The sequence below is a fragment of the Natrix helvetica genome (assembly GCF_964273705.1).
Source record: "Natrix helvetica genome assembly, chromosome: 4".
Classification (NCBI taxonomy): domain Eukaryota; kingdom Metazoa; phylum Chordata; class Lepidosauria; order Squamata; family Natricidae; genus Natrix; species Natrix helvetica.
The window spans coordinates 17,671,527-17,685,382 of NC_138550.1; the positions used below are offsets into that span (position 1 = coordinate 17,671,527).

Genomic DNA, 13,856 nt, shown 5'->3' on the forward strand with positions numbered 1-13,856 from the left:
GTGGGTGGAATCCTGCCCATGATAGACACAGAGTTGTCCTGCCGGCTGTCCCAGAGATGGCGAGGGGCTGGCCTAAGCCCCACCCCACCCCACCCCCGCCACGCTCACTCAGTCGGTTATGATGACCAGGCCATGCCCACCCCAGCCCCCAAAAGGGCAAACAAAATACTGATATGGCCTTCAATGGGATCAAGTTTGACACCCCTGCACCAGAGGTGGGTTGCTCTCGGTTTGGTCTGGTTCAGCCGAAGCAGTAGTGGCGGTGGTGGGAGGCTCCGCCCACTCGCCCGGACGCTTCTGTGCATGCGCATAACCTTCTGTGTATTCGCAGAAGAATTCTGTGTGAACACAAGCACGAGTGAACCATTTCGTATTAAGCTTAAGACCCACCTATTCCAAGTAGCTGGCCTGGCTCAACTTTGATCTAACCATATCGCTCCTGACGGGTTTTTAATTGGGTATTTTAATTATATTTAATTATTTAGGGGTTTTTTTAATCACTGTATTCTAATTGTTTTTATTCATCAGCCGACCTCCTCCTTGTGTATGTCTCGGTATATGTCTCTGTTATATGTTTGTTTTGTCCACATATTTATTTCATATGTTTCATTGTACGCCGCCCCGAGTCCTTCGGGAGAGGGTGCGGCTAAGAAATAAATATTTATTATTTATTTATTTATTAGTAAACCTGGTTAGCAACCCACCACTGCCCTGCACTACATGATCTGGGGCCACAAGTAACAAAAGCTGAGGTTTGTACTATTCATACAGATTTTGGGCATTTCTTTTATCATTCTGGTTTGTATGAGATGCCTATGGTTGCAGTGATCTTCAGCATTATTAGCACAGGGAAAGCCAAAAGGTCAGTTACAACCTATTAACAAGGGCTACCTTTGCTGCCATTTATCAGAAAGGATTGGGCCATTGTATAATGAAGTTTTAATCCACCCCTCATTCTCTCTTCATATTTCTCCCAATTCCTGCTGTAGATACCAACCATCTGAGACAGGGGTCGGTGTGAGGCAGTCATTTAAAGACACCATTGATATGTATTTGTGAGTAATTTACAAACTTTGATTCAACATTTACTCCAAATTCATTTCATTTAATATGAAAGGAGTGTCTCTAGGAGGAAAAAAAATAATCCCAAATATTAAATAGCAGCAAATGGGGATCCAATCCCAAAACGGAGAGCATCATTAATAGAATTTGACATGATCAGGTGTGAATTGTCACAGGAAACATAGCAATACAATACAATACAATACAATACAATAGTAGAGTTGGAAGGGACCTTGGAGGTCTTCTAGTCCAACCCCCTGCCTAGGCAGGAAACCCTATACCGTTCCAGACAAATGGCTATCCAACATCTTCTTAAAGACTTCCAGTGTTGGGGCATTCACAACTTCTGGAGGCAGCAGTGACTTTACTAATTCACACTTGCAATGTTTTATGCTGGGATCAATTTTGGGTTATGAATATAATACAAAAGCTGCAAGTTTATATGTCATAATAGAAAAGTTAAGGCTGTATAGCATCATGGATTGGAAGGAAAAATGGAGCACCGCAAAACTCATATTTCACTTAATTGCAGGTCTTTAAAACAGTTGTATCTCTTCCCAGTTGTCACCTGCGGTTGCAGTGTGACTCTAGAAAATGATATATGTATTTTAAGAAGATAGACATGCTACATATTTAGTCTTATGTCCTCCCTTTCACATTCAAAGCACTGCCTGGCCCTTATAAAGATCTGGAAAGAGGCAGGTTACTTTCACTGCCTTCAAAGTATCAGATAGGAGCCCGTTTGTTGAAATGGTAAGGCACCATTTAGACCTCAGGAGACTCTGAGTTTTAATCTAGTTCTAGTTCTCAGCCCTGGGAAAAGGCAATGACAAATCACTTCTAAAAAATCTTGTCAATAGAGACTTGTTCAGGGATCAAGACTGATTTAAGGCATGCATGCATAAAAATGCATCAGATTCAGAGGTAGGTTTCACATAATTTTACCGCCTTCTGCGCATGTGCTTTGCTCACCCGTATGCACGTGCAGCTGGCATGCATGCGCGCAGCTTAGAAAATGTGGCTAAATAGGATGGCATAGAGCCTGGGCGGCTGGGTGGGCCCGAAGGTCGCCACTACCGGTTCGCCCAAACCAGTCTGAACCAGGTGATACCACCACTGATCAGATTACATTTAAGGCAGTGGTGGGTTTCAATTTTTTTTAGAACCTCTTCTGTAGGTGTGGCCTGGTTTGTGGGAGTGGCTTGACGGCCATGTGACTGGGTGGGAGTGGCTTGCTGGCCATGTGACCAGGTGGGAGTGGCTTGCCAGCCATGTGACTGGGTGGGCATCGCCAACTTGTAAAATGTGGTGAAACTCACTTAACAACGCTCTTGCTTAGCAACCAAAATGTTGGCTCAGAAACTCTGGCATTTGAAGCACGCAAGTTTTAAAGCTGTCAAGTTACAAGACCCTTGCACCCCTATCCCTTTAGAAAAAAACCCAGGGCTGTTCAAACTTGACAGCTTTAAGACTTGTGGACTTCAACTCCCAGAATTCCTCCTCGCGTTCTTCATCTTGATGATGTGCGGACGGGCAGGGGGAGGGAGCTGGAACCGGTTCTAGATGACACTAGTTTTGTGGAACCTCTTCTATAGATCTGGTAGGAACCCACCCCTGATTTGAGGTAACCCAAATGGTTTCTCATTTGAAGCCCTATGCAAAATGAAGTTCCTGTTCTAAACTATGGACCATGGGAGGAAACTTCCCCAGTAATAAATTAAGCTTTTTTTTTTTCAGTGCAAATTTTTAGCACTGACTCGAGTATAATTCAGTTGAAAGCTATAGTGGAGGACAAAATAATTAAAGCTTTTTTGCCACATTCTTACTAATATTAGTTTGTATAAAGTTCCCATGCTGGTTAAGTTACGAATTGAAATGCTTGAATTCATATAGCAATAACACTTAGCACTTAAGATTTATATACCACTTTACAATGCTTTACAGCCCTCTCTAAGCAATTTTACAGAGTCAGCATATTACCCCCAACAATCTGGGTCCACATTTTACTCACTTTGGAAGGATGGAAGGTTGAGTCAACCTTGAGCCTGGCGAGAGTCGAACTGCCAATTTGTAGGCAGCCGGCAGTCAGCAGAAGTAGTCTGCAGTACTGCACTCTAACCACTGTGCCACAGCGTCTCAATTATAATTATATAATTAATATGTGTTACTTAGCACTAAGCTATATCCATCACCACAGCACTTTCCATTAATCAATATGATTCATTTAGAGGTATTTCTTACAATAGGCCCGGTTATATTGCTTCTTGGAAATGGCATCTTTGTTTATTGATATTTGCATCACCAAAAACTTATGAAGATAAGACAAATAGGTCTTCTATTTCAATATTACATATTCTGCTTTTCTACATTTGATATTAGTAGTAAATTCCAACTTCCAGTGAAACAAAAGGGAGATTTTATTCTGAGTCACATTCTTATTCTGTTCAATCTGAAGCAAAGGATTAACTGACAGGGTTGCTATCAAAAACCCAGCCAGTGTTATCAGCTTAAGTGAGTCATGTACACATATATAAAAATCCTAATGTGCTTTTGAATACGAAGCTATAAATGGGAGAGATTGGGAAACGAGACTAAGAATATGTTATTTGGAAAAGGACCTAGGAAAAATTGGAAAAGATCATTACACATGGGCCCAACAAAAAAAGACTATGCAACTTGGAAAGAACTGAACAATTGTGCAGTAATTAAAAATAATTCTTTGTCCTTTCTCAGAAGGGAGAAAAAAAGCAAGAAAGCTGATTTCAGTTTAAAAATTAACCTTGATGGCTGAAATATTTTCTTTTACCTGTTAAAATTGTTTACTTTTGCACAAAGGATATAAATACTAACTGGTAATCTAAGGTTCATATCTGCTCAACAATCAGTAAATAAAGCTAAGATTATTATTATTATTATTATTATTATTGTATGTGTCATATAGGCTTATGCAATGTTGGTGAAATCAGAACTCAGAATTATTCATGTATGTATTTATATCCTAATCTCTTAATCCATTCTAATCTAATAATTTAAAACATGTGAGTAAACTATTATATTAGCAGTGTTCACCCATGTTCATTTCTTAATAAACTGAAGATGGTAGACTTTAATAGATTTGTTTAAGAAATCCCACCCCCCATCTCATACATTGTCATACAAGGTTTTCATAGAAATGTACATGTGAGATTATCTATCCATTTCTTCGATCAGTGAGTTCGGCAATGAGAATGTGCTATAATATTGTAATGGAATAGAATGTGTTATTTAATTTTATTTACCAAGTTTATATAGCAATAGCACTTAGACTTATCTACCACTTCACAGTACTTTACAGCCATCTCTTAAGCAGTTTACAGACTCAACAATCTGGGTCCTCATTTTACTGACCTCTGAAGGATGGAAGGCCGAGTCAACTTTTAGCCAATGAGAATCAAACTGCTGGCAGTCAGCAGAATTAGCCTGCAATACTCCTTTCTAACCACTGTGCCACCATATGGCACACTAACAAACAATTTAAATCGAATAGTTTATGACCTAATGTTCTTGCCATTGAAGTTCAGCCAAATTCTGATTTTCTGGGACTCCAATCAGTTTAGAAAGCTGCTTCGTTTTGTAACTGCTGAATACCTGACACATCTGTCAGTGCTGTTGATACAAGTTGAAGATGTTAAGAAATGCTTTGACCATTCAGACTTTATGAATACAAACCACTATTGTTCCAGCCCTTGAACACTTAAAAATGGGATTTTTTTAAAATGGCTAGATCATTGAGATGTTAAAAAAAAAAAATCCGAAAGAAGGTAAGAAGCAAATCACTTCTTTATTGCTGGCAAGAAAACAATATGGATGGGTTCAAGTAGTCATCATGAGTTGAGCAAAGGACTTTACTGGAAAATAAAATCTGTGTGTCCTAGATTCCTATCATGTGACCAGATGTAAAAGATTCAGATAATTTGCCGCTACTATTTTTTAGGAGAGAAATATGCATTGTCCCATTGTTTTCCTTTTTTGTGTGTGTGTATTTTATATTCTGACAAACTAATAAAATTTTGAAAACTAAAAACCCCAAAAGAATAAGTCATTCTTTTTTTTTCAAGGGATTTACCTCAGGTAAACTAAACAAAGAAAAGCTTCATGTTGAATAGAAGGTTCCTTGGGAGCAAGTGACAGTTTAACTCAACTATTTTGGTGGAGGTTTTTTTCAGCTTTTTTTTTCATCCTTTATTATCTTTAAGGGAGATACATTTTGAGATACGTTTTTTATTTTATGAAAATATGACCCTGTTCGACTGTCCTATCTTACAAATTTGTGAAATGATGATAATGCAAATGTGATAAATGGGAAAAAAGGTACAAATAAGGCTTAAGACTACCATCTTGCCTGCCTAACTCAATGAATTTACTCATGACAATAAGTGGGTGGATGAGTGAAGAAATATATAGAAGCAATATTTCATGGCAACTTTTTCTTCTCCGATGATATATGCTTGTATATTCATGAAAGGTTTTAATTTACTGGCATGACCAGTCGAGTAACAGATTAATTAATAAGTTTAAGATACATGCTTTCAATACTGCAGTAGCAAACCATTGCACAGATACAGAAGGAAGGAAAGAAATAGAAGGGGGGAAGATGTGCAGAGATTAGGAAATGGTCTTTCTGAAGATCTTTGTTGATGAGTATGAGCATGTTGATTTATATGCTACAGTAAGCATTACCTAAAATTGAGGCTGAACAGCTTAGTATCAGATATTTAGAGCTTCAGTTCACATCAGCAAGCAAGGTTTATGAAATAGTCTGGACCCTTAATCTTAATCCGCTCCTATTCAAATCAAAAGCCTAGTTTATCTAGTATTGCATATTTAATAAACTGAACAATATTTAAGCAATTGACAGGGTTGTGTGTGTGCGTGAGTGAGTGTGTGTATGTGTGTAGTAGGGAGAGAAGAGAAACCACAATCTGGTTAATGACTATAAATTTTAACTACTCGCCAACATTATAAGAAAAGGGATATTGATTAAACAGTCTTGTGACTCACAAAATTTCAAAGACTACGTCATTTAGTGTATTGTTTCATTTTCTTTTAGGTTACTCAATACTTCAAGCTATTATGGAAACAGCAGGAGAAAAAAGCTGGCAAGTTAGCGCCATATGTGTGGAGAATTTTAACGATGCAAGTTACAGGCAGCTTTTAGAAGATTTGGACCGAAGACAAGAAAAGAAATTCGTAATAGATTGCGAAATAGAGAGGCTTCAAAATCTCTTAGAACAGGTAATACTTGCTTTTAATGCCACACAGCAGTGTTGCTTTAGAAGTGAACTCTCTTATGGGCCTTTTATCCTTTCCTGTCTGCCAAGAGGACATTTTTCTCATCTCCACTTTTATACATAATCTGCTAATTAGTATCAATAATTGGCTCCATTTTTACTCTAAATGGGAAATTCCAATAAAACACTGTTTAGATTTACCCAGGAAAATTAATGGAGGCAGCGTATTCTGGGACTTAATGAAATATAATGGTGAAAGACTCATTGCCTTAAATGTGGGTAATATTGGTCACATATAAAGCAGGGACACAATTCTTCAAACAAAAGAGTCTTCAGAGGGATTCCTTTCAAAAACTCCTTTGATAAATCTCTCTCACTCACACAAATGCATTAACATTAAGATTTTAACTTCCAGAGATAGATACATTTATACAGTCAATACACTTGAAATCTGATTAAAGAAATGAATCTTCTATTGCTACTGTAAATTTGGCTTTTCTTTAGAGGGTACAATAAGAAAAGCCCCAATATTGGCTTCCAATGAAGATAGAAACCAGCATCACTAATAAATCATATTGCAACACTATTTTATTGACAGAACAGATTGCCATAATAATAGTTTGGAAGACAGTAGTGGGCAGATAGTCTAATGGTCCCATTGAAATATGCAATATGAAATTATAGGATGGTTAAATCAGTGCAGACATACAATCATACAGTATAAAAGGGTTGGAATGGGAGGTCCTCAGCAGGAGATCCTATACAATGTCAGACATATCGCTGTCCAATTCTTCTTTAAAAGCTCCAGTGATAGAGTGCCCACAATTTCCATAGGAAGCCATTCCATTGATTTATTTTTTTTCACCAGTAGGAAATCTTTCAAAGATCCAGAGATCTTACGCAGTATCTTGTCTACATCTATTTGACTATATCAATTTTACAGCAGACTTGGAATTGTTCTGTCAACCAAAGACCAGCTAGTAGTCTCATGGTTTCATTCCATTCAGCCTAATTTTGGTAAATTGGTTGGTTGGTTGATTGATACTCAATAATCAGTTACCAATCTGTCTGGAAAACAATCACATGCCATGTAACACACTTTAGCAAGCTCAATATGATCTTACTGTTTCTCTCTCTCTCTCTCTCTCTTTCTCCCTCTCTTTGTTATGATCTAAATTACTACTATAGAGATCATATCTTTATTTTCTTATTTTTTTTAAACTCAATTTTCTTTTCCGTGTGTATATTTTTCCCATTACCTATTATTTTTATTAGAGAGCCATTTTGGTGTAATACTTAAGGCACCAGATTAGAAATCAGAAGACCATGAATTCCATCCTTGTTTTAGACACAAAGCCATTTGGGTGATGTTGGGTCAGCCATTCTCTTTCAGCCATAGGAAAGAGGCAAGGGTAAACTAGTTTCAAAATCTTACCAAGAAAAGTACAGGCAGACAAGGAGTGAACACTGACTTAAAGGCACCAAATATACACGCATAAAAATGTGCCTTCGTTATATCTTTGCAATACTTTTCCCTAAGTATTCTTCATTAACCAATATCTTCACTTTGGATATGCTAACTGCAACATATCACGATCTCTATGGTTTGCTTATTATGAAACACAAACATTGGGAAAGGCATGTAAACTCCATTTATTCATCCATTCAAATTATTTTTCTCCATGTCTTCCTCTAAAAAGATTCTCAGAGCAGCGAACAAAAAGTAATAAAACTATTTTTGCCTTTAGATTTATAATTTAAGAGACACAACAGGGATTGGGAAGAGAGAAGGAAAATAGTGATTCTGATCTTCCCTGTGGTGCTGGAACAGTACAGGCGGAGGGTCAGTGTAGTCCCATATTACATTTTCAGTCTGATATTTCAAGAAAGCATGTAAGGGTTTATTTATTTATTTAACATATGGCATATACATGGACTAGCAATGCAAATTAACATTTCAACTAGATTAGTAGGACCCAGTAAAATATAAATTGTTAAAAAAGATCTATGTTCAAATATCAATGTCTGGGACATGTAAGTATTGGAGCATGGCATTGTATATATTTTTAAAAAATCAGATACTGGACTGGTATATGTCCTTAACTTACAGCCAGTCACAATATGATCTACAGTTTTACATGGGATCCCACAGTCACACTGAGGCAGGGGTGGGCTTCAAAAATTTCAGCCACGGGTTCTCTGCCCGGTTGCTGGGTGGGTGTGGCCATGGTGGGCATGGCCTAGTTGGCCTCCTGCACCACTGCGGGGGGGGGGCATTTTCGCCTTTCCCAGGCTCCAGAGGCTTTTCTCGAGCCTCTGGGAGTGCGAAAACTGCCTCCCCCAGGCTTTGGAGGCCTTCCAGGAGGCCCGTTTCCCCCCCTCCCTGAGCCTCTGTGTGGGCCCTGCACTTACCTTGTATCCAAAGCGGGCCGTGTGGAGACTCCTGGGAGGGGGTGGGCGGGGCCAGGCAGGGGTGGGCTTTGGAGGTTCTCTGAACCAACCATAATGTTAGCTACGGGTTCTCTCAAACCTGGGCGAACCTGTAGCAGCCCACCTCTGCACTGAGGGGAGGATACTACGCTCCATTTATGCAGAGTCTCAGCAGACACCATGTGATGTGCGAATCCTATTCAGAATTATCCATTGCTGAGGTGGTAGTTCAAAGCCAGGTAAGGTCATTTATATGTCTTCCTATAACTGGGCATATTCCATAGGGAATTGATGTTAAAGTTGTTGGGCAAATGTTGTGCAAGTGCCAGTGGAGGCTTCCTGGATTTGAGTCTTCCTGCTGATAAATGTGGACGATCGGCATGCACCGGTAGGAGTGAGTTGTTCATCACTTTTTTCTGTTTTCTCTCACTAGTGCATCTTGCCCTCGTAAAGTTGTCCTGCTATATGGCTCAGAACAGGAAGTCAGCAAGTTGGAGTGGTTTTAATGCATCCTCATGTTGTCATTGAGTCTCGTATCTAACTTATTAGTATGGCATCTGTTAAGCCATGCAGGGACACAATATTGTGCTGCAGAGTAGATCAACCCTAGGGCTGAGGATGGTAGCTGAAGCTTCCCACTTAGTTCCACATAATTTCTGAGTATGTTGCTGCTAGTATTTATTTTTGCCGCTGTATTCTTTAGGTAGGGCTAAGATGCTGAGCTTGTCGATCAGAAGGATTGGCAGTTCAATGGTTTGAATCCCTAGTGCCGCATAACAGAGTGAGCTCCTGTTACTTGTCCCAGCTTCTGCCAACCTAGCAGTTCGAAAGCACGTAAAAAATGCAAGTAGAAATATAGGAACCACCTTTGGTGGGAAGGTAAATGCTGAAGGTGTGCCTTCAGCGTTTAGTCATGCTGGCCACATGACCACGGAGATGTCTTCAGACAGCGCTGGCTCTTCGGCTTTGAAACAGAGATGAGTACTGTCCCCTAGAGTCGGGAATGACTAGCACATATGTGCAAGGGGAACTTTTATCTTTACCTTATTCTTTAGGTATTTCTTTTACAAAAGAGTCCGTTCCAATATTTCTCCAAGGTACTTTGGATGGGGATCATAGGGGAGTAAGTTGTTTAAGTAGACCTTTTGGGGCTTCATATGCTAGTTTGATGTTCATATGCTAGTTTGTTGTTAAGCACGTAGTTGCTGGTGCTAGGAGTGAGCCTCCAATCAGTGAAGAATTTTCCCAATATTTTAATACCTTTGGACAGGAGGCTGTCAGCCACTTCCATGTGTTTGTCTTGTACTGTTATGGTTAAAATTTAAGGGTTATAATCCTTCCTTAGCATACAACCTGCAACAGCAACAAGAACAAAAATACATCTGAAAATGAAGCTTCCATTCCCTGTTGACAGATTATTCTTTTCTCAAAGTCATCTGAACTACGACTTCCAGTTCCTTTTGTGGCAATGAGTTCACAAATAAAAAATATGCATTGTATAAAAAGAAATTTCACCCTTTGTCTCAATAATATTGTAGAACTCTTGGCTGATCCCAGGTTCTAGTCTAGAAGAACAGGACAAGCAAGCTATTTCAAACCATATTTTTTTTTATTATCTGCAGACTTCATGTAGCTTTTCTGCTGGCATGACAATCTTTTTGCAATCCGACAACTAGAATATTCTAGGGCTTGAGACTTGGCCTTTGAAGGTGAAAAAGTTGCTTCCGGGCAAATAGGGTTGTTATGTAGAAACTGTCAGATGCTTTTTAAAACAGCTGCATCTCTGATCAAGATGGATTAGCTTAAGGGGCTCCCAATGCTTTGAAGCACCTTCTCCTCTTAAATCTGAAGGATGGTACAGCCTGATGACAGTCTTCATGGAGCATCATACATTTCTATAAAAACATCATGAGTGGCAAGTTTAATTTCAGTCTCTTCTTGGCAGTTCCTAACATTGTCTTTTTCATTCAGTTGACATTTTCAGTAAAGGTTCATCTGTGTCCTTCCCTAAATCCGTTTCCTCGGCAATCACAGCTAATTCAGATTCAGACATCACATATATTTTCTTAGAATTCCCTTGGCTTCGGTTTCTATCATTTGCTCACATTTATTCTTATTTGCCATTTTATGACCAATCTCTAATTACAGCTTTTAATAAGTTTCTGTAAGTATACCAAATTCAATAAAACAGTTTCAAGCTACTTACTGAACTGGAGTGATATTGCTAATTAGTTTTTTTTTAAAAAAATGAGAAATAGATAAATATGACTCTCGTTCATACTTCAAATGGATGATAGTGCCCTTCAGTTTTGCTTTTCCGTTTATTTCCTTTGTTGATCAATACTTTGATCAACCAGCTATGCTGGCTGGGGAATTCTGGGAGTTGAAGTCCATAAGTCTTAAAGTTCCCAAGTTTGGACACTCCTGCTCTACTTCAACAACCTTGTGCGATGAGTTGGGCTGAGAGAGAATGTCAGGCCCAAGGTCACCCAGCCAATTTTTCATGGCTAAGAACTAGAACTCACAGTCTCTCACTTTCTAGCCTGGTGCTTTAACCCAGAGACCAACCTGGCTTCCTAACTTCTCTCACGTTCATACATTTATATAGCCCCACATAGCATTAATCCATTCTGCTGTTCCCAAATTTTGGTCACTGCCCCCTCTTGGATCTTTTCATTTAAAATTCTGCCAAACACACTCAAGAAATCTATAGTTGTTGCATTTACTGTTGCAACCTTTTTATTTGTTTGGGGATAATGGCAGTCACTACCAGGCAGAGATACCATCTTCATAAAGGTAAAGTTTCTCCTCGCACATATGTGCTAGTCATTCCCGACTCTAAGGGATGGTGCTCATCTCCGTTTCAAAGCCGAAGAGCCAGCGCTGTCCAAAGATGTCTCCGTGGTCATGTGGCCAGCATGACTAAACATCAAAGGCGCATGGAACACGCTACCCAAAAGTGATCCCTATTTTTCTACTTGCATTTTTACATGCTTTCGAACTGCGAGGTTGGCAGAAGCTGAGACAAGAAACAGGAGCTCACTCTGTTACGTGGCGCTAGGGATTCGAACCGCCAAACTGCCAACCTTTCTGATTGACAAGCTCAGTATCTTAGCCACTGAACCACCATGTCCCTATTGAGCCACTGCATCCCTATCTTCATTTTCATGCATCTTCATGCACATGTTAAATAAGTCACTTAGTCACTTCACAATGAACAATATTCATATTTTAACATTTGTCCAGTTATATTATCAGCACTTGCAGCTTTATTCTTTTTTGATATTCTCTAAAGCATTTGTAAATCCCTTTTTATCCATTCTTTTTGGACACTAAAATTAATAGTATTCATTTGACTTCAACTCTTTGATATACCATGGTCATCCCCATGCAGATCTCTCAAATTCTCCATCCAGCTTGCCCTGACTTCAGGTTCATCATAAATCATTTTGTCACTTTTATTTTTAATCCCATTCACTCTCTTGCTTTAATCTGTTTTCACCCATTTCCCGGATAGATGTTTTCCCCCTCCCATTCAAAGTGCTCTGCTTTTTCTTTTTTTCTTCTAATATGAATTGTTCTTTGCTCTGCCTAGAAACTTTGCCACCATCATTTCCCAAAATCTGCACATAGCAAATACTTTTTTCTCTCTTCCTCATTGTTTGCAGCAATTATTGTCATATATAGCAATAGCACTTAGACTTATATATTGCTTCACATGCTTTACAGCCCTCTCTAAGCGCTTTACAAAGTCAGCCTATTGCCCCCAACAATCTGGGTCCTCATTTTACCCACCTCGGAAGGGTGGAAGGCTGAGTCAACCTTGAGCCTGGTGAGATTCGAACTGCCAAACTGCGGACAGCAGTGATCAGCAAAAGTAGCCTGCAGTACTGCACTCTAACCACTGCACCACCAAGGCTCTTATGCATGTTTTCTTATCCGGCCAAACCATCTCCAGACCATTGAGGTTTAAAGAAAACTCAGTTTGATATAGAGGGAGAAACAGAACATTCCTGAGTTCTTTTGACAGTTGCTGAATTTTGCGGACAGCAGTGATCAGCAAAAGTAGCCTGCAGTACTGCACTCTAACCACTGCACCACCAAGGCTCTTATGCATGTTTTCTTATCCGGCCAAACCATCTCCAGACCATTGAGGTTTAAAGAAAACTCAGTTTGATATAGAGGGAGAAACAGAACATTCCTGAGTTCTTTTGACAGTTGCTGAATTTTGCCCATGCCTGTTTTTTGGTATGCATTTTACAGCTGGTCCTTGATTTATAATCATAATGGTGACTGCCCATTATGGTCATAAGTCATGATGATCTATAAAGAGGTCAACCACGTGATCAACCCAATTTTATAACTTTTTTTGTAGCAGTCATTAAGCAAAATCTACATTCATTAAATAAATCGATCTTTTGCTGTGGGCTGCTCTTGCCAAAAACAGGACATAAATGCTAATTTTCAGCCAAAAAAAGGCATAAAGTGTGGCCACATGAGTGTGGGAAACTGCACAAGGCCATAAATGAAGGCCAGTTGCTGAGCATGGTAATATGGGAAAAGGGGCATCAGAACCTTCACATCAAATTCGCAGTACCCCCGGAAAAGATCTGTCCTAACTTCCCATAGTCATTAAGTTCACGCCCACCTGTAGTTCTCTCATTCATAATTGAACATGCACCTTTCCTGCGCCAGATCACGCTACAAAGTCAGACCAATTTCATTCATTTTTATTGTTTTCTTCTTCTTTCTCTTAGATTCACCTTTTTTTAAAAAAAAATCTTTCTCTTACTTTTTTTTAAGGTTAAATGATGTTCCTCGTTTTCACATCTTAATTATCGGGGGTAGTTTTTATGTGTAATATACATTAAATATGAATAGCGCATCAATCACACCATCGTGGCTGCCACGTTAACTTTTTTTTTACTGTAACTTGTGGGCATCTCATCAAGTTGGTACCTTTCATATGCCATGAAATCCACAGATGTGTGACATTACGATCTACCAACGCTACCTTTTAGTAAAATAGAGACCTTATAGTTTGGTTATCAAACTCAGTCCTACCTTCCGCCATATGCCACATTTTCTGCTAAG

At 39.2% G+C, this 13,856-nt stretch overlaps 1 protein-coding gene across 14 annotated transcripts in view; it reads left to right on the forward strand.

Annotated features, from left to right (window-relative positions):
• The window catches only part of GRIA4 (glutamate ionotropic receptor AMPA type subunit 4), a 313,150-nt gene that overhangs the window by 205,782 nt on the left and 93,512 nt on the right, over positions 1-13,856 (forward strand). For all 14 annotated transcript variants that reach the window (XR_014175400.1, XR_014175401.1, XR_014175402.1 and 11 more), the window contains one exon: positions 6,152-6,336. Coding sequence is in view for 11 of the 14 variants with exons in the window: in XM_081953278.1 (XP_081809404.1) it covers positions 6,152-6,336 (185 nt within the window). In the remaining 3 variants the exon portion in view is untranslated. The remainder of the gene's footprint in view (positions 1-6,151; positions 6,337-13,856) is intronic.